The sequence below is a fragment of the Grampus griseus genome (genome assembly GCF_964374135.1).
Source record: "Grampus griseus genome assembly, chromosome: 2".
Lineage (NCBI taxonomy): Eukaryota > Metazoa > Chordata > Mammalia > Artiodactyla > Delphinidae > Grampus > Grampus griseus.
Genome location: NC_139018.1, coordinates 31,176,378 through 31,196,430, shown reverse-complemented (window position 1 = coordinate 31,196,430; position 20,053 = coordinate 31,176,378). Strand labels below are relative to the sequence as shown.

The following is a 20,053-nucleotide window of genomic DNA, read 5'->3' as shown; positions in this document are numbered from 1 at the left end:
GGTTAGATAACTTGTCCAAGATCTCATTCAGTTGTTGAGGAGATTTGAATATAGATACTTTGACCCAGAGGCTATGCTCCTAATCACAACTCTAGGAAAATTCGATTTTGCACTTTGAACTTTACATGGAAAAGTAGCCAGTGTAAGTATCATGTAATTGTCAATAGACTTATTTTTCTTTCTACTACTTGACAAGCTGTTTATTCCCTAAAGTCTTCTTCATTTTTCTTTAGTGACACGGATTCACATGTATCCAGTTCTACCTCAGTTCGATTTTATCCACATGATGTGGTAGGTTTTCCTTTATTTTTATAAAATGCTGTATTTTCAGATTAAGTAGCTATACAAATCAGAAAATTGATGAGGTTACAACATATCAATTTTGTTGAAAACTGGCAAAATCACCTTTGCTGTCCCATAGTGGATCTCTTCTCATAAGTCCTTTGTTAAGAAACAAACAAGCGTAAAGCACCGTGATGTTTAATTAGCTATTTATGAATCAGTAATTACACTTTTGAGGGTACATAGAGGTCTGTTTACTCACCAGTGTCATAATCTGGTTGTGCCGTTTTTAACTGTGCCATTTTAAAACTTCATTTTGAACATTATGATTTTGGTACACAGCTAACTGATTAGGTACTTATCTACTAACTGTTGGTTAACTATTAGTTATTCATATACCAGTGTGTGTGCTTAGTGATGTTATCGCTGTATAAAAAATTGCCCTATGAGAAGCAGTGGGTATATTTTAAAAAGATAACACTGCCTTTGTGTGATGTATATCAAAATATATATATCGAGGTTAGAAAAGATAAAACAGTTGAAATCCTTATAAGCAATATTTAAGAGATATGAGGTACGTGTAGATAAATTTAGTGCCAAAGAGATTAATTATTAGCGGCTTCCTGAAGATGATGAGTTGTGAGCAGGGTTTTAAAACCATAGATGTGAATTGGCACAGAACAGTAGTTTTCAGCATTTGGCAATGTCTCGAAATATTTTTGCTTGTTACAACCACGGGGATGCTGTAGGTATCAAGTGGGTGGAAGCCAGGGATGCTGTAAAACATTCTACAGTGGAAAGCGTAGCCCCCACCCAAAGAATTATCTGGCTTGAAAGTACCTGTAGTGCCAAGATTGAGAAACCCTGGCATAGAGGGTAAGGGAAAAAAAGTGTTTGGGGAGATATTTGTCAATGCTTAGAGACAGAAATGGCTGTTATATATAAGAAACATATTTTCTTGACTATACCCCACCCCTGTGTAGGAAGAATAAAGACTGTCCCTACTCTTCTGCTGCAGTGTATTCCTGGAAACTCCACAGGAAAGCAGAAATGGGGAAATGATTACGGTGATCCCTTGGTATCCGCAGGGGATTGGTTCCAGGGCCCTGTGCGGATACCAAAATCTGTGTTTGCCCAAGTCCTTTATATAAAATCGCATATTAGTATTTTCCACTGTTAAATGGTATGAGAGCCTTGAGACAGCAAAATACTGGCTAGTGCTATGCTAAATGCAGTAAACTTTGGATTCTTTCAGAGGAAGGGGAAACTGGTGAATGGATGAGTTGAAGCTGAAACAAATGTAATGTGGTAATATCCTGTATAGCCTCAGATGAGCAGCCTGCCAAAACAGAAATAAAGGAGTGTGGGAGGGATTTGAAAACAGCAGTAACAGTGATAAGAGACTGTACGAAGAATTGAGATTTGAAGGCATTGAATCCAGTGCAGAGGAGCTTAGATTTGACGCAGTAGTGAGGTTCATAGCTTAATGAGAGAAGAGAAGGGGTAGGGAGAAGGGAAGCCGCTAATGATTCCCTGTTGGTGATTTTAATGGATTCACTAGCTATACAATCATAAAATACTAAAATTTCAAATACTTCCTAGTAAAATCTTTCCAAAAGGCCTTTGTTGTAGTTCACTTCCTTTTGTCACCTTCTGTAGTTTCTAACAATCATAAAATATCCACAAGAGTGGACTAGTGTAGAGAATTAAGGAGGTTTAGATAATTTGCAAGCTGATTGCGTAGCCCTTGAAGCATGACTTGATTGAAGACACTTTAAGCCTTTCAATGCCGATTTTCTTTTAGCTCTCTCTTCCACAGATTCGACTGAACAGACTATTGACCATCGATACAGATTTGTTGGAGCAACAAGACATTGACCTGAGCCCTGATTTGGCAGCTACTTACGGTCCAACAGAAGAAGCTGCCCAAAAAGTTAAACACTATTACCGCTTTTGGATCCTGCCCCAGCTGTGGATCGGCGTTAACTTTGACAGACTCACACTTTTGGCCCTGTTTGATAGGTGAGAATATAGTGTGATATTAAAGATATATGCAGATTTTATTTTTAAATTGAAATGTATTCAATTACCCATTGAGTATTTGACTTGGTTTCCATGTTGGAAGGTGTTTTCTATTTTGGTTCTCTTGAGATAAAACTTAAGTTAGTAAGGCTCCCAAACATGGACTCTCCTGAATCTATTAAAAGCTTTTTTTTGTGGCAATTTTAATATGTTTATTTAAAAAAATGCTTTTATCATTAAGAATCATGCAGCTGTACTTAAAAGCCAGAGAATTTGAGATGTTAATGACCGTAAGGTTATATGTAATATGACTAACTATAAAAGGTATAATAGTAAACAGTATTAGTCAATTATGAACTTGGTGACCAACTGCTGTTTCTAGTTGACATGGAGTAACAAAGACTGGGTTTACTCTTCTACCTGAAACAATGCAAAACATAAAATGCATGAAACAGTGGTTTTCAAGACACTGGAAATAAGACAGAAAAGGACCGTGATTCCTGAGAAATGGGAAGCAAATTATGTGAGCCCACCTTACTGCCTTAAGAGAGTCCCCAGGCTGTGGTACTTAAGTAGAGTCCAGCAGACTTCCTGAGTTGAGGAGATGGAGCTCAGAGTCCAGGGAGACTAGAGCAGCTCAAGTCTGTAGGATAGAACATCAGAGAGAGGATTGCTGCTCAGAGAGATAACCTCAGAGACTTTTCGTGGGTCTCCTCAACTGTTCAGCAGAGTATTGGTAAGAGAATGTATATGAGGAAGCCAGGGTCAGAATGATGTGAAAGAAACAGAGGGACAGTGCCTGGCACACAGGGCTGGGGATAGTGCCTGTCCCCACCCACCATAATAATTAATCCTTTATCATGCATTGTGTAGGGTACTCAGGAAAGTCTTGCCTTAGAAGTGCGGAGTAATTAGCCCTAGCATGAGCACTGCTCCAGACCCACCTAGCAAGTCATAAAAGCAAGACCTGAAAGGATCAAACTGTTCCCAAGTAGCATAACAAAGCTCAACAAGATTTGTAGAAATCCAGAAATTCTCACCACATAAAAAGTTAAGATTCACAATATCTGGCCTCCAGTCGGAGACTACCAAGCATACAGAGAAATGACAATGTGATTTATAATGAGGGAGGTAAGGAAACCAACCTGTAACTGCCACTGATATTAGAATTAGCAAAGACATTAAACAGTTATAAGTGTACTTCGCATGTTAATAAAAATTAAGTAGAGATATGGAAGATATGAAGAAAAAAGACCCAAGTCACACTTAGAGATGAAAACTAAAATGTCTGAGATGAAAAATACAATGGATGAGATTAATTGTAGATTAGACATTACAGAAGAAAATGTAAGTGAAGCTGACAGCATGGTAGTAGAAACTATTGAAAGTGAAACAAAGAAAAAAGAATCATTCTCCTACTCCCATCCGCCAATGAAAAGAATATACAAAATGAAAGTAAACCAAGGGAGACAGGAAGAGAGAAAAAAATTTGAGGAAGTAATGGTGGAAAACTTTCTAAATTTGATGAAAAGTACAAATGTACACATTGAAGAATCTCCATGAACCTCAAGTACAAGAAACATGAAAAAAACTACCAAGGCACATAATTGCTCAAAACCAGTGATAAAATCTTAAAAACTGCAAGAGAAAAAAAGATGTAGTTTGTACAGAGGAACAAGAATAAGGAAGACATCAGACTTATTGTTGGAAAAAATACAAATGAGGAGATGATGGAGCCGCATTTTTAAAGTATTGAAAGGAGAAAAAAACTCAATCTGGAATTCTATAGCCAACAAAACTGCAAAAACCAAGATGAAATAAAGACATTTTTGGACTAGGAAAAACTGAAAGAAGTTTTTTCAAGCAGACCCACACTACAAAATATATTACAGGATGTCTTTCAAGCAGAAGGATAGTAATACCAACTGGAAATATGGACCTACCCAAAGAAATAAAAGATCACTGTAAATGGTAAGTAACTACATGAATAAATATGTAAAAATTTTTCTTACTAATTAAATCTCTTTGAGACATAATTGGATATTTAAACAAAAATAATAATGGGGCTTCCCTGGTGGCACAGTGGTTGAGAGTCTGCCTGCCGATGCAGGGGACACGGGTTCGTGCCCTGGTCCAGGAAGATCCCACATGCCGTGGAGCAGCTAGGCCCGTGAGCCATGGCCGCTGAGCCTGCGTGTCTGGAGCCTGTGCTCCGCAACGGGAGAGGCCACAACAGTGAGCTGCCCGCATACAGCAAAAAAATTTAAAAATAATAATAATGATGATGTATTGTGTGATTTATAAGATAAGTAAAAGTAAATTTCATGACAATAATAGCATAAATGACAGGAAGGGGCATATAAGAGTATACTACTATAAGTTTCTTATACTGTATATGAATTAAATATAAGTTGCTGATACTGTACGTATACTTATACTATGTCACTTGAAGTAGACTGTCATAAAACATATAGTAAAGCAACTACTAAAGTAACAAAAGAAAGAGTTATAACTAGTAAGTTAAAAAAATAAAGGAGATAAAATAGATTCATAAAAATTACTCTCTTAATCTAAAATAAGGCAGAAAAAGAAAGATCAAAAACAGATTGACAGAAGATAAATGACAGTATGATAGTTGGAAAAGTCAGAAATTGTCAAATTGGAGAAAAAAAGCAAGACTCAATTCTTTGCTGCCTACAGGAAATGCACTTTAAATATAAAAACAGAAAAGATATACCATGCTAACACTAATCACAGTAAAGCTAGAGTGGCTGAATTAATGTCAGACAAAGTAGATTTCAAAGCAAAGAATATTACCAAGGTAAAAGGAGGTCATTTTATAATGATAAATGGTCAATTAATGCATAGGATTTAACCATCCTAAATGTTTCTACATCTCAAACAGTGCTTTGAAGGAAAAGCTGATAGAAATAGGAGAAATGGATAAATTCCCAATTATAGTTGAATTCAACACACCTCTCTCAATAATTGATAGAACAAGTATGTAGAAAATCAACAAAGATATAATTGTCAGCCAACCTAAGTTGATTGACATTTATGGAACACTCCACTCATAACCACAGAATACACATTTTTTATGTGCACACAGAACATTTACCAAGATAGACCATATTCTGGGCCATAATATAAGGATCAAATTTAGAAGGATTTGAGTCCTATATAGTGTGTTCCTTGACCACGGAGTTAATTATAAATCAGTAACAAAAGAACCTTGGAAAATCCCTAAATATTTGAAAGCTAAATACATCTAAATAATTCATAGATCAAAGGACAAATCAAGAGGGAGATTAGAAAATATTTTGAACTAAATAAAAGTGAAACACAATCAGAATTTTTGTGATGCCACTAACACAGTACTTAGAAGAAGTTATAGCACTGAATAAGAAGTAAAGTCAATTCAGTGACTTCACCTTCCCCCTTAGGAAACTAGAAAAAGAAGATCACATTAAGCCTAAGAAAGCAGAAGAAAGAAAATCATAAAGAACAAAGCAGAAATCAGTGAGGACACAGAAGACAGTAGGGAAAAATCAAGGGAACCAAAAAGCTCAATTAAAGTAATATACTTTAGCCAGGTTGATCAGGACAAAAAAAAAAAAAGTTACAGATTACCAATATCAGGAATGTGAGCTAGGATATCAGGTAATTTTTTTCTACAGGTAATTCTACAGGTAATAAATGGATAATAAAATATTATGAGCAGCTGTATGTAAATAAATTTGACAGTGGACAAATTTCTTGAGAGATAAAAATTATCAAAGTTCTGAAAGAAATACAATATCTTCATGTTCCTATATCTATTAAATAAATGGGCATTGTAGTTAAACACCTTCCCATAAAGAAAATTCCAGGCCTAGATAGTGCCAAATAATATCCCGAATCAGTGAAGTGGAGAAAGGATAAGCTTTTCAACAAGTGGTGCTAGAAACATTGGATTTCCATATGCAAAAAAAAAAGAAGAAAAGAAAAAGAAAGAATTTGTTTTATTACCTTGCATCATATTACGAAAGTTAACTCAGAGTGGATCATAGGCCTAAATGTGAAATCTAAAACATAAACTTCAGAAAAAAGCAAAACGTAGGAGAAAAGATTTGTGACCCTGGATTAGGCAGAATTGCACAGATGTGACATCAAAAACAGATCAATGAAAAAACAAATTGATAAATTGGATTCATCAAAATTAAAAACTAACAAAAGCCGAAGGGAGAGCATGTGTTCAGTGACAAGCGACATGGACAGAATGTAGTGTAACAGGGCTGACAGGGATCATTGGATTCGGCAAATCTGGAATTCCACAACTGCCATATGAGAACAAATGAAAATACCAGTGTTTCATTTATTGATTTGAAATTACTATTGAACTTGTTTTAATCTGGGAGAACTATCAAGTGAAATAGTACAGAGATGTTTGTGAATTTTATTTTTTAGGTCAATTGATTATAAGTTGTGCATTGATGTAATATAAAGAAATAAAAATGTTTTTATGATTATGAAAACAATTCTTTATTAAATATGTAGAAAGATTTTAAGACAGAGGCCAGCCCAAATCCTTCCACCCAGAGAGAACCATTATTAGTAGTACCAATTGATATATTGTCTTTTTAAACCTTTATATGTATGTTTCTTAAGTAATAGAACTTGTATCTTCGTATACAGTTTTGTGTCCTCCTTTCTTTGTATAGCAAATGTACTGAGCATGTTCCTGTGTCAGTAAATATTCTTTAAAATCAAGAGTTTTAGCACATACTTAACATTTTGTGAATAAAATATCCCCAGGAAGTGAGATAGATTCTTATTTTTTGGCATGATTTATAAAAGTCATCTTCAGGGACTTCCTTGGCAGTCCAGTGGTTAAGACTCCACTCTTCCAATGCAGGGGGTGCAGGTTTGATCTCTGGTCGGAGAACTAAGATCCCATATGCTGTGCAGTGCAGCTAAAAAATAAAATAAATTAAAAAAAATTATCTTCATTGCTGTATGTAGTATGTTGAACATCGTACTGCTTCTTTTACAGTGTCAGTTTAGTAAAATATAGAATTGTCTGAGTAACTTCGATAGAGGCAGCATTGATGGTCTATCACTGCCTTCATTCTCAACATATGTAAGAGCCTGTGTTTAAGTAATTTTAGTAAGATTTCTGATTATTTCAGATGATTTAGATATGGGAAATGAAACCACTTGGTATCAAACTTTGGTTACAAACTTTGTCATATAAATGTTTCCAATTTAATTTTCTAGAAACTCTTTTGAGATTTTGTTTTTCGAACTTGTTTCTTTGTATATTTCCTTTATTTTCCGTTCAGGTTGTTCAGTTATTTGGCAACAAACTTGACAGAGAAGCAGATGAGAAGAAGAGTAAAGTTATAACGTAGAAATTGAAACTGTATTATGTATTATAATAAGAAATTCACAGTCCACTGTGGCATGCTTTATTTGCACATAAGAATGTGTGCCAGTTTTCCATCTAAACTGAACATACCTTTTCAGTATGATTCAAAACCTTGTTCAAACCCAGTACTAAAAAAAATCTTAACAAGTATAGTATGAACTTCATATTGATGTCTTCCCTTTTTGCACTCTGATTAATTTCTTGTAATGATGATATACTTACTCATAAATTTTTCTGTCTACAGAAATCGTGAGATCCTGGAAAATGTGTTAGCTGTCATCTTGGCTATTCTTGTGGCTTTTTTGGGATCTATTCTTCTCATACAAGGCTTCTTCAGAGATATCTGGGTCTTCCAGTTCTGCCTGGTGATAGCCAGCTGTCAATATTCACTACTTAAGGTACCAGCATCTCCCTTCTCTTCAGACTTTAGCATCATAGTTATGTTAAAAAGCAGAAGGTTTTGTATCACTCATTGAATTATAGTAAGAATATAATTTTTAGATTTATTTTCCTTGGACGTTTACGTTAAGATTGGGAAAGGAACAAAAGGGACATGTAAACTTTAAAAAATAATGACATATGACTGAAGCTTCCTAAAAACTTTTTTTGTATTAAAATAAAAAAATAAGAATTCGAATTCTTTTCTTCTCTCTCTCTTTCTTTTCTTTTTTTGTTTTTTTTGGCCATGCCACATGGCTTTCTGGATCTTAGTTCCCCAACCAGGGTTATAACCCAGACCCTGGCAATGGAAGTGTCAGGTCCTAACCACTGGACCGCTAGGGAATTCCCAAGAATTCGAGTTCTTGAAATTCATTTGATAAATTAAAAGAAAATGAAACTGTCCTACTCTCATATTTTAAGTCTTCTATTATGTAGGTGAAATTACTAAGATCCATCATTGGTAGATAGAATAATGGCAAAACTAGCATATACATTCTTTGTGGACACAGAGCAGAAGATCAGTGTCCCTTTGCTTTTGTTTAAATAATGGTTCTAAAATACCAAATGTTATCAATTTTAAGCTTTCCATAAATGGGAGAATCAAATACCAAATTTTTCACTTTCCATGCCACATCAGCGTGCCCTGGTAACATGGACTGTTTTCTTTCCTTTCTTAGCCAGTACTGGTTATTTGCCTGATACATACTCACATGCAGAACCCTCTCCCATCCTGAAGACTATTTGTTTAGTTCTGTTTATACCATCAGCTATCCTTTCTCTTTTCTCTCTCCATTTATAGACATCTGGAGTAAACCACCTTTGTCAACTGCTCCATTTCTTCAAGATTCATCCATACTCTTTTCCTCGTTACAGTATTGAAATTACAGTCTTTGTGGGCTAATAATCTCTAATTGCCAAATCTACGTTCTTAGTCTTCATTCTCTGTGAGTGCTGCATCATTTAAATATCTGTGAATACTTTCTTCCATTTTTGTGTTTTCCTCATTGCCGATCTGTTACTTTATACTACCCTCATGATTATGCTACTTTGCAAGTAACTTTATTTTCCTTTGTTGATGCCTCTTTGTTCTTTTGACTACCTCTTAATTTACAAGAACTCTCTAGGGTTTTATTTGGCCCTCTTTTCAGTTTGTAATTCCTTGCCAGTGAAGTCATCCTCTTTTATTACTTTGTTGCCCCTGCTGTATATGAATTATGTCCAGATTTATGGCACAGTCTTCACCTTTCTTGTAAGGTTTAGTCCTATATATCTGACAGGCAGCTGGGCACATTCTGAAAATGGCACATCATCATCTTCTGATATTTTCCTTTCCCAGTTCCTTTGCTTTTTCTTTTTTTTAACACCTTTTTTGGAGTATAATTCCTTTACAGTGTTGTGTTAGTTTCTGCTGTATAACAAAGTGAATCAGCTATACGCATATGTACATACCTTCCATCGTGCATCTCCCTCCCATCCTCCTTATGCCACCCCTCTAGGTGGTCGCAAAGCACCGAGCTGATCTCCCTGTGCCATGCAGCTGCTTCCCACTAGCTATCTATTTTACATTTGGTAGTGTATATATGTCCATGCCACTCTCTGACTTCGTCCCAGCTTACCCTTCCCCCTCCTCGTGTCCTCAAGTCCATTCTCTACATCTGCGTCTTTATTCCTGTCCTGTCCCTAGGTTCCTCAGAAACTTTTTTTTTTTTTTTTACATTCCATGTATATGTGTTAGCATATGATATTTGTTTTTCTCTTTCTGACTTACTTCACTCTGTATGACAGACTCTAGGTCCATCCACCTCACTACAAATAACTCAATTTTGTTTCTTTTTATGGCTGAGTAATATTCCATTGTATATATGTGCCACATCTTCTTTATCCATTCATCTCTTGATGGACACTTAGGTTGCTTCCATGTTCTGGCTATTGTAAATAGTGCTGCAATGAACATTGTGGTACATGACTCTTTTTGAATTATGGTTTTCTCAGGGTATATGCCCAGTAGTAGGATTGCTGGGTCATATGGTAGTTCTATTTTTAGTTTTATAAGGAACCTCCATACTGTTCTCCACAGTGGCTGTATCAGTTTACATTCCCACCAACAGTGCAGGAGGGTTCCCTTTTCCCCTCACCCTCTCCAGCATTTATCGTTTGTAGATTTTTTGATGATGGCCGATGCAAATGCAAAGGATTAATCTCCAAAATATACAAGCAGCTCATGCAGCTCAATATCAAAAAAACAAACAATCCAATCCAAAAATGGGCAGAAGACCTAAATAGACATTTCTCCAAAGAAGATATACAGATTGTCAACAAACACATGAAAGGATGCTCAACATCACTAATCATTAGAGAAATGCAAATCAAAACTACAATGAGGTTATCACATTGATAGGCATATACTGAAGAATCCTTGCATTCCTGGAAAAACCCCACTTGATTATGGTGTATGGTCCTTTTAATGTGCTGTTGGATTCTGTTTGCTAGTATTTTGCTGAGGATATTTGTATCTGTGTTCATCAGAGATATTAGCCTGTAGTTTTCTTTTTTTGTGACACCTTTGTCTGGTTTTGGTATCAGGGTGATGGTGGCCTCATAAAATGAGTTTGGGAGTGTTCCTCCCTCTGCTATATTTTGGAAGAATTTGAGAAGGATAGGTGTTAGCTCTTCTCTAAATGTTTGATAGAATTCGCCTGTGAAGCCATCTGGTCCTGGGCTTCTGTTTGTTGGAAGATTTTTAATCACAGTTTCAATTTCAGTGCTTTTGATTGGTCTGCTTATATTTTCTGTTTCTTCCTGGTTCAGTCTCAGAATGTTGTGCTTTTCTAAGAATTTGTCCATTTCTTCCAGGTTGTCCATTTTATTGGCATAGAGTTGTTTGTAGTAATCTCTCATGATCCTTTGTATTTCTGCAGTGTCAGTTGTTACTTCTCCTATTTCATTTCAAATTCTATTGATTTCAGTCTTCTGCCTTTTTTTCTTGTTGAGTCTGGCTAATGGTTTACCAATTTTGTTTATCTTTTCAACAAACCACCTTTTAGTTTTATTGATCTTTGCTATTGTTTCCTTCATTTCTTTTCCATTTATTTCTCATCTGATCTTTATGATTTCTTTCCTTCTGCTAAATTTGGGGTGTTTTTGTTCTTTCTGTAATTGCTTCAGGTGTAAGGTTAGGTTGTTTATTTGAGGTGTTTCTTGTTTCTTGAGGTAGGATTGTATTGCTATAAACTTTCCTCTTAGAACTGCTTTTGCTGCATCCCATAGGTTTTGGGTCATCATGTTTTCATTGTCACTTGTTTCTAGGTATTTTTTGATTTCCTCTTTGATTTCTTCAGTGATCTCTTGGTTATTTAGTGCTGTATTGTTTAGCCTCCACCTGTTTGTGTTGTTTACAGTTTTTTTCCTGTAATTGATATCTAGTCTCATAACATTGTGGTTGGAAAAGATACTTGATATAATTTCAATTTGCTTAAATTTACCAAGGCTTGATTTGTGATCCAAGATATGGTCTATCCTGGAGAATGTTCCATGAGCACTTGAGAAGAAAGTGTATTCTGTTGTTTTTTTTGGATGGAATGTCCTATAAATATCAATTAAGTCCATCTTGTTTAATGTGTCATTTAAAGCCTGTGTTTCGTTATTTATTTTCATTTTGGATGATCTGGCCATTGGTGAAAGTGGGGTGTTAAAGTCTCCTCCAATTATTGTGTTACTGTCAATTTCTCCTTTTATAGCTGTTAGCATTTGCCTTATGTATTGCAGTGCTCCTATGTTGAGTGCCTAAATATTTACACTTGTTATATCTTCTCCTTTGATTGATCCCTTGATCATTATGTAGTGTCCTTCTTTGTCTCTTGTAATAGTCCTTATTTTAAAGTCTGTTTTGTCTGAAATGGGAATTGCTGCTCCAGCTTTGTTTTGATTTCCATTTGCATGGAATATCTTTTTCCATCCCCTCACTTTCAGTCTGTATGTGTCCCTAGGTCTGAAGTGAGTCTCTTGTAGACAGCATAGGTACGGGTCTTGTTTTTGTATGCATTCAGCCAGGCTATGTCTTTGTTTGGAGCATTTAATCCATTTACATTTAAAGTAATTACCGATATGTATGTTCCTATTATCATTTTCTTAATTGTTTTGGGTTTGTTTTTGTAGGTCTTTTCCTTCTGTTGTTTTCCTGCCTAGAGAAGTTCCTTTAGCATTTGTTGTAAAGCTGGTTTGGTGGTGCTGAATTCTCTTAACTTTTGCTTACCTGTAAAGGATTTAATTTCTCAAACGAGTCTGAATGAGATCCTTCCTGGGTAGAGTAATCTTGGTTGTAGGTTTTTCCCTCTCATCACTTTAAATATGTCTTGCCACTTCCTTCTGGCTTGCAGAGTTTCTGCTGAAAAATCAGTTGTTGACCTTATGGGGATTCCCTTGTATGTTTTTTGTTGTTTTTCCCTTGCTGCTTTAATATTATTTCTTTGTATTTAATTTTTGATAGTTTGATTAATATGTGTCTCAGCGTGTTTCTCTTTGGGTTTATCTTGTATGGGACTCTCCTTGTTTGCTGGACTTGATTGACTCTTTCCTTTCCCATGTTATCGAAGTTTTCAACTGTAATCTCTTCACATATTTTCTCAGACACTTCCTTTTTCTCTTCTTCTTCTGGGACCCCTATAATGCGAATGTTCGTGCGTTTAATGCTGTCCCATGGGTCTCTGAGACTGTCCTCAATTCTTTTCCTTCTTTTTTCTTTATTCTGCTCCCTGGCAGTTATTTCCACCATTTTATCTTCCAACTCACTTATGCTTTCTTCTGCCTCAGTTATTCTGTTATTGGTTCCTGCTAGAGTATTTTTAATTTCAGTAATTGTGTTGTTCATCACTGTTTGTTTGCTCTTTAGTTCTTCTAATCCTTGTTAAATGTTTCTTGTATTTTCTCCATTCTGTTTCCGAGATTTTGGATCATCTTTACTATCATTACTCTGAATTCTTTTTCACGTATGTTACCTATTTCATCTTCATTTATTTGGCCTTGTAGGTTTTTACGTTGCTCCTTCATCTGTAACATATTTTTTGTTGTTGTTGTTGTTGTTGTTGTTGGGTGGTGCTGTATTCCTGTCTTACTGGTTGTTTGGCCTGAGACATCCAGCACTGGAGTTTGCAGGCAGTTGGCTAGAGCTGCGTCTTGATGCTGAGATGAGGACCTCTGGGAGACCTCACTCCGATTGATATTCCCTGGGTCTGAGGTTCTCTGTTAGTGTGGTTTGGACTCAGAGCTCCCACCACAAGAGCTTGGACCCAACGTCTGGCCTGGGAGCCAAGATCCTGCAAAATTTGTGGCGTGGTAAAAAAAAGAGATAAAAAACAGGAAGAAAGAAAGAAAAAAAGGATCAGTACAATATCAAAGAATAAAAAACAAAATAAAATTAGAACGTTAAAAAATATATTAGGAAAAATAAAAGTATAATTGAAACAACTGCAACAGGGTAAAATAAAACCACAGCAGAAAAAAAGGGTGGAGGGTACAAGTGAAAAGGAGAGATCACTAACAAAGGATAAAGAATAAAATAAAATTAGGAAAATAAAAGATTTATTAGGAAAAATTAAAAAATCAACAACAATGAATCAACAAGGTAAAACAGAACCCTAATCTAAAAGAGGAAAAAAGAAAAGAAAAAAAAAAGCCTTGTCTATGGGGGTGGAGTTCAGTTGGGGGGTGGAACTTAGGCAGGGGTTGGGTTTAGGGTGGGGTGGGACATAGGCGGTTGGGGGAGATGATGTTTGAGCGTGGGGCGGGGCCTAGGCAGGGTGACGTTCAAGTGTGGGGCGGGGCCGCTGCTTAGCACCTGGCAGAAGGGGAGAGGCAGCATGTGGAAAGGACAGCTTCTGGAGAGTGGAGTTCCGGAGTTTGGAGGTAGGGCCCTGAGTGAGCATGTGTGGGTGGGGTTTAGGCCCAGCTCGATGGAGGGGGTCTCCGAGTGTAGAGGTGGGGCACTGGGTGGGGGTGTTGGTGTGGGGCTTGGGCTCTGAATGGCAGGAGGGAGGCTCTGAGGGCAGAGGATTAGGTCCTGGAGCCCAACAGGCTTCCCAGTGCCTAAGTGGACAGGGAAAGCACTGGCCCCGTTCCCTTCTGTTCCTTCGTGCACCTCCCCCACCATCTCTCCCAGGGTCTCCCCCGTTGCTGCTGGACCCCTAACTGTGGGTGTGTCCTGCTGGGTGTAGGAACTCCTTACCTCCCCCAGACACCCCTCAGGGGTGCCAGTCTCAGAGGTCTGGCCTTTACTTTTGCTCCCCCTTCCCTCCCTCCCACTCCCTCAGGACCCACATGGCTGGAGGGGGCCTAGGTGGGCAGAGGATCAGGCCCGGCATCTCAACAGGTTTCTGGGGGTCCAAGTAGGCAGGGGAAAGCTGGCCATGCTCCCTTTTGATCCTCTGCCCTCCCAATGGTTCCCCAGTTTCCCCCTTTGGGCCTGGGATCCCTTCCCCTCCCCCAGCCACCCCTCAGGGGTGCCAGCCCCACCCTACCTCTACTTCTTCTCCCCCTTCACTCCCCCCACGTGCCACGTCCTACCCGGTCACTTGGGGTTCCTTCCGTCCCCTTAGGTGCCCTCCCCCGTGGGTGCCTGGCAGGTGCCCAGTTCTGAGGAGACGAGAATTCCGCTTCCTCCTAGTACGCCCTCTTGACTCTGCTCCAGTTCCTTTGCTTTTGATAGTTGTATACCAACCCAGATCTTAGAGCCTCTGCTCCTTCTTTTTCACCTCTAATGACAGTGACTAAGTCCCTCTGATTAAATTTGGTGATTCTGTGTTACAATTTCTGGCCTTTCTTCTTGCTTTTCATTTCAGTTCCCCTTAATCCATCCCTTTATTGCCCCAAGCCATTTAAATTCATTCCCTGGATCCAATGTCCCTTATCCTGTTAATTTTGTCCACTGCTTAATATGGTTAGATATGGAAAAGGCAAAGGATGACTGAGATTTTTAAAACTATTTCAGATTTTTAAAATCCAGTTGACTAGAAGAATAGTAATATCATAAACAGAAATAAGAAAGGCGGGAACAGAGCTTTAGGAGGATAGATGTTCGAATTGAAAGAGTTTAAAGATTGTCTGGTCTCGTATCCAGCCAGGGGCCACATGCCAAACTCAGTGAGTTTAGTCCAATGTAGACTTGTAGGATGGTGATAGACCATCCTAGTGAAACTGTTTGGTATGCTATTGAAAATGAACAGCAACTTTGGAGAAAAGTCATGATTTGGGAGGTAGCTGCACTATACATTTTGAACATTTTTATGGAAAGTTGTTAAAGTCTCTTAGAAGGATACAGCTTAACTAATTTGATGAGTTTGATGTGAAAATGTAGAGAATATATTTAACACAACTACCATTGAATTGTTTAGTAAGTTTGGAATTTGTGGGCAGAACTGGAATCCTTCTTTTAAGCTAACCCATATTTTGTGCATTTCCTGAATGGAGTGATGTTGCCGTGAGAAAGCATTCTACCTTAACTGTACTTAGGTGTTGGAATGAGCCAAGTAGTGGGATGGATCTGTCTGCTATATGCCACTTCAGAAACATTAAGCTAGATGCAGATTATTAATTAATCATAGTCAGTGTAAGAGTTAGGAAAGATTTGAGATGTTTTAATATCAGTGACCTCAGTATCTGGAGCTGATGTTTTGTCTTCTGTTGATGTTTCAGCAGAATTAATGTAGCTCATTTCTTAGCTATGGGATATTTACTTGAAATTATTTTGGGCATTTTGGAAGTTAATGTAAAATTACCAGGTCTTCAGTAGTATAATCTGTCTGTTTCTTTTTTAGAGTGTCCAACCAGATTCTTCTTCTCCCAGACATGTAAGTCACTCTAATACACCTGTAACTTGTGTTTCCTTAACATTCCTCAAAGCCTTTTTTTGGTCATATGTCAGACTGAACTAAGATTTATGTTATTATTTTCTCACTGGCAGTAGAAAGTCCCTGATGGTGCATTTGTTCTTTTTAGCCTCCTTTAATCTAGAGCAGTTCCTCAGTATTTGTCTCACACAATATTGACATTTTTAATGGGTACAGGCCAGTAATTTTGTAGACAGACAATCTTCAATTTGACTTTGTCTGATATTTCTTCTTTATTAGATACAGGCTGTGCTTTTTTGGTAGGAATATTACAAAAATGCTGTGTTCTTCCTAACTCATCATATCCAGACGCACATAATGTCAATTTATACTTTTACTGGTGATGTTAACTTTGATTTTTTGGCTAAGGGTAGTGTATGCAGTGTTTTTGAAACACTGCAATGTTAACATTTTGGGCTGGATAATTCTTTGTTGAAAGTTGGGGGTGGGGAGGATCTGTCCTGTGCATTGTAGGCTGTTTAGCATTATCTCTGACTTCTACCCATTAGATGCCAATAGCACCCTCACCCCAACTGTGACAACCACAATGTCTTCAGACATTGCCATATGTTCCCTGGGGGGCAAGGGGTTCTCCCTTGAGAACCAATACTCTACTGAAATGTTACCATTTTTCTCTTGTAGTTAGTAAGTATATCATAGGAGATACTTTGAGATTGTGTATATGTCCTGTTGCCCTGCAAACCTCTGCCCAGTTGTTTTTAGTATCTATTGATGTTTCTTGCCTGAATCAGTTATCATTTGATGGTTGCCAAATAGTGATTTTTTTAGTTCCATCAGACCTTCTACATTTATAAGTTGACTTTTTACTGTAAGAACTTTCCCTTTTTGTTTGTATTGGTGTGGATTCATGGATTCTTATTTTATTAAATGGACAGTAATGTTACTATCATTATTTTGATGCTCAAATTGTTCCTGATTTGGCCATTGGGAGCCCATCAAGCTGCCTTCTGTGTCCTTTTGACATACCTTCATCATTTTAAAAGTACTTTCTTCCTTTTGGGCACAATTATTTGTTCCAAGCTCATCTTATACTTTCCCGACCCTAGCCTGAAACCAGCCTTTTCTCTGTGGATCCTTAGTTCTTTTTAGTGGATAATGTTATTTATAAACTAAGAGCTGGATGCTAGTAATCTTTATTACTAGAATGTCATTGCTTCTAGGTCCTCTCAGTGGATAAAGCTAGAAAAATACATGTATACACTTAACATACACACATACATGTATATACACACATTTATTCTTATACCTGTCTATTTATGTGCATATTAAAAATACTGAGTTCATACTGAGACTTAATTTCAATCAATTATCATGGGGTTTATTCTGTTCTTCCTCCTATCCTTATTTGTAATTCCCTTCTGCCACAGTCAGAAATCTGGCCTCCATATGGAAGCATTTTGAATCCTTAGAATATAAGCCATCAAAGATCTCAGTAGCTAGTTGTGACACTTCAAATTAAATAAACTGACTTCTTTTTTAATATCATTTTCAGGGTCATAATCGTATCATTGCCTACAGTAGACCAGTTTATTTCTGTTTGTGTTGTGGTCTTATTTGGCTCTTGGATTATGGTAGTAGAAACCTTACTACAACCAAGTTCAAATTATACGGAATAACTTTCACCAATCCGCTGGTGCTTGTATCAGCCAGGGATTTAGTTATAGGTGAGTCATCTTTAAAGTATCTTAGATCTTAATGTTAATTTATTTGTATACAAACCATTCACTGATAAATAGATCAATTATATAGATAAAAATAGTTTTACTGGGTTTATTTTGCTGTTTATTGCCATCCTCTCAGTGAGGAACAAAACTATAGGGCTGTTAGGAATGAAAAAAGCTAATGATGAACAAATATTATGGTAATTCTTCTGTTGTTGAAGCAGATGGAATGAAAGATTTCCTTTGGATCTCAGGTTCCTATTATGTGAAAACAGTTGAATTAATTTTAAAAGCTGTTGTTTGTAGTTGGAAAGATTATTTAATATTCAGGCAGTTATCTAGAGAGAAATAATTTAAAATGGTATATTTTAAGAAATTTGGTTTGTAGTTTTAAGCAACTTTAAGAAACTAGCGTAGTAATTTATATTAATTTTGGGTTTCTTTTTATCATTTATTTTATGATCTTAGATGAACAAAAGGATGGATGTGATATACTGTTTTTAACTTGCTTTTCTTTCCTTCTATAGTGTTTACACTCTGTTTCCCAATAGTATTTTTCATTGGTCTCCTGCCTCAGGTGAATACATTTGTAATGTACCTTTGTGAACAATTGGATATCCATATCTTTGGTGGTAATGGTGAGTATTTCTTTATAAAAATTACAGTTTACAGTATTACTTTTACAGATCACTAAGTAATAAACTGAACATTAAATTACTTTTCCGGTTTTTATTTTAGAATTGTAATTAGAAAGAAAAAGGCACTTATTTAATAATTACAGACAGAACAGGAATTAATTTGTAGATAGGAAAAAATAGTCAAGGCTGCTACTTTAGGGAAAGATCCAGGGATAATGGAGTTGATTTGTAAGTGGTAAAATACTGTCATCTTAAAGTAAAAGTTATAGTGAGTTTACATGGAACCTGAATAGACTTAACGAAATATTTATAGAAGATCAAATAGATTGAGCTCTGATACATGGCATTATATTTAGATTTTGAACTAGTGTATGCATTTGATAGTCTATATATTTGGTTTCAGAGCTTTATTTTATCTTTAGAATGGGAACACCAAAACCAGAATGCTTTTAGTAAAAGCATTTTACTGAATAAAATTTTTAGAAATATCTCTGTTTTTAGAGTAGGATATGTGGATATGAATTGATATTCTTAGAAATGTATTCCCTGTTACATGTACATTTTATTTTCAAAATAAGTAAGACTATACCAAAATTACCCTGGAATAATGTTTTGCAGAACTTGAAAATTACACTTTGGGCAGCCACCATGGTTAAAATATACCCTTATTTATAAAGTTTAACCATCTAACATCTTATTGAAAGATGAGTGTACAACTATAGAAAAAAATATGAAAGGGAAAGAAATGACTGAACTTGATAGTTTATTTCTATCTATGCTTCACATTTGCAGTCCACATCTTCCAAGTATATGCATTGAAATTATCTCTACTGATAAAATGTTGATATTATGGTTTAAATTTTAAATAGAAGCTAAGCTGCTTCTATGTCACTATGTATCTAGAGCATTTTTATTGTTTTGAAAATTTGAAGGGGTGTGAATTAAGACTGGGCTGGGCTTCAGCATAGCTTAATGGGGAGAAAACAATTTCAGTATTTAGGGGACTATTATAGGTGCTATATTAATCTAAATACTATGCAGAAGGTTTAGTGTAGGTAATTTATAATAGTGGGCTTTGTCATAATTTACAAACTTGTGCAAGGTGTTAGGTTTTTAATATCTCCTAAAGAAAAATTTTTCTTGTAGAGTTCTTTTATGGTCACCATATAAAATTACTATTAAAGTCTGTTATCTTAGCCATCCTCTATTCCTTATTATTAGTAATCCCATTAGATCTATTTTTTTTGTTATTGTTAGCAGTTAGATCATTACTCTTTTGTGAGAATTGATTAACACATGGGAATATACATTTATTTCTGTGGGTAACACAAGTTCTGTTTACATAGACAGTCTACATAATACATTTCTAGCTTCTTTTCAGGCTCTGCAAGCTTCGTTTTCCCATACTTTTATAAATAATAAGATATATTCTTGAAGCATAATATAGGTACAGTTTTTTTCTGCTGTAGATAAATGTTTATTACTTCCAAGGGGAATATATTTTACCTTGTATCAGAAATTGTTGATAGTAAACCTTTGTCGTTTCAATTTTTTTTATATAAATTTATTTATTTTATTTTTGGCTGCGCTGGGTCTTCGTTGCTGCGCGCGGGCTTTCTCTAGTTGTGGTGAGCGGGGGCTACTTTTCGTTGTGGTGCGCGTGCTTCTCATTGCGGTGGCTTCTCTTGTTGTGGAGCATGG

At 36.4% G+C, this 20,053-nt stretch overlaps 1 protein-coding gene across 8 annotated transcripts in view; it reads left to right on the top strand.

Annotated features, from left to right (window-relative positions):
• PCNX1 (pecanex 1) overlaps positions 1-20,053 on the top strand; it is a 171,922-nt gene that overhangs the window by 88,746 nt on the left and 63,123 nt on the right. For 6 of the 8 annotated variants that reach the window (XR_014296294.1, XR_014296295.1, XR_014296296.1 and 3 more), the window contains 6 exons: positions 234-291; positions 2,087-2,304; positions 7,956-8,109; positions 15,961-15,993; positions 17,546-17,717; positions 18,242-18,352. Coding sequence is in view for 5 of the 8 variants with exons in the window: in XM_082647372.1 (XP_082503498.1) it covers positions 234-291; positions 2,087-2,304; positions 7,956-8,109; positions 15,961-15,993; positions 17,546-17,717; positions 18,242-18,352 (746 nt within the window). In the remaining 3 variants the exon portion in view is untranslated. The remainder of the gene's footprint in view (positions 1-233; positions 292-2,086; positions 2,305-7,955; positions 8,110-15,960; positions 15,994-17,545; positions 17,718-18,241; positions 18,353-20,053) is intronic. The other 2 variants (XM_082647374.1, XM_082647371.1) reach the window with 1 other exon arrangement.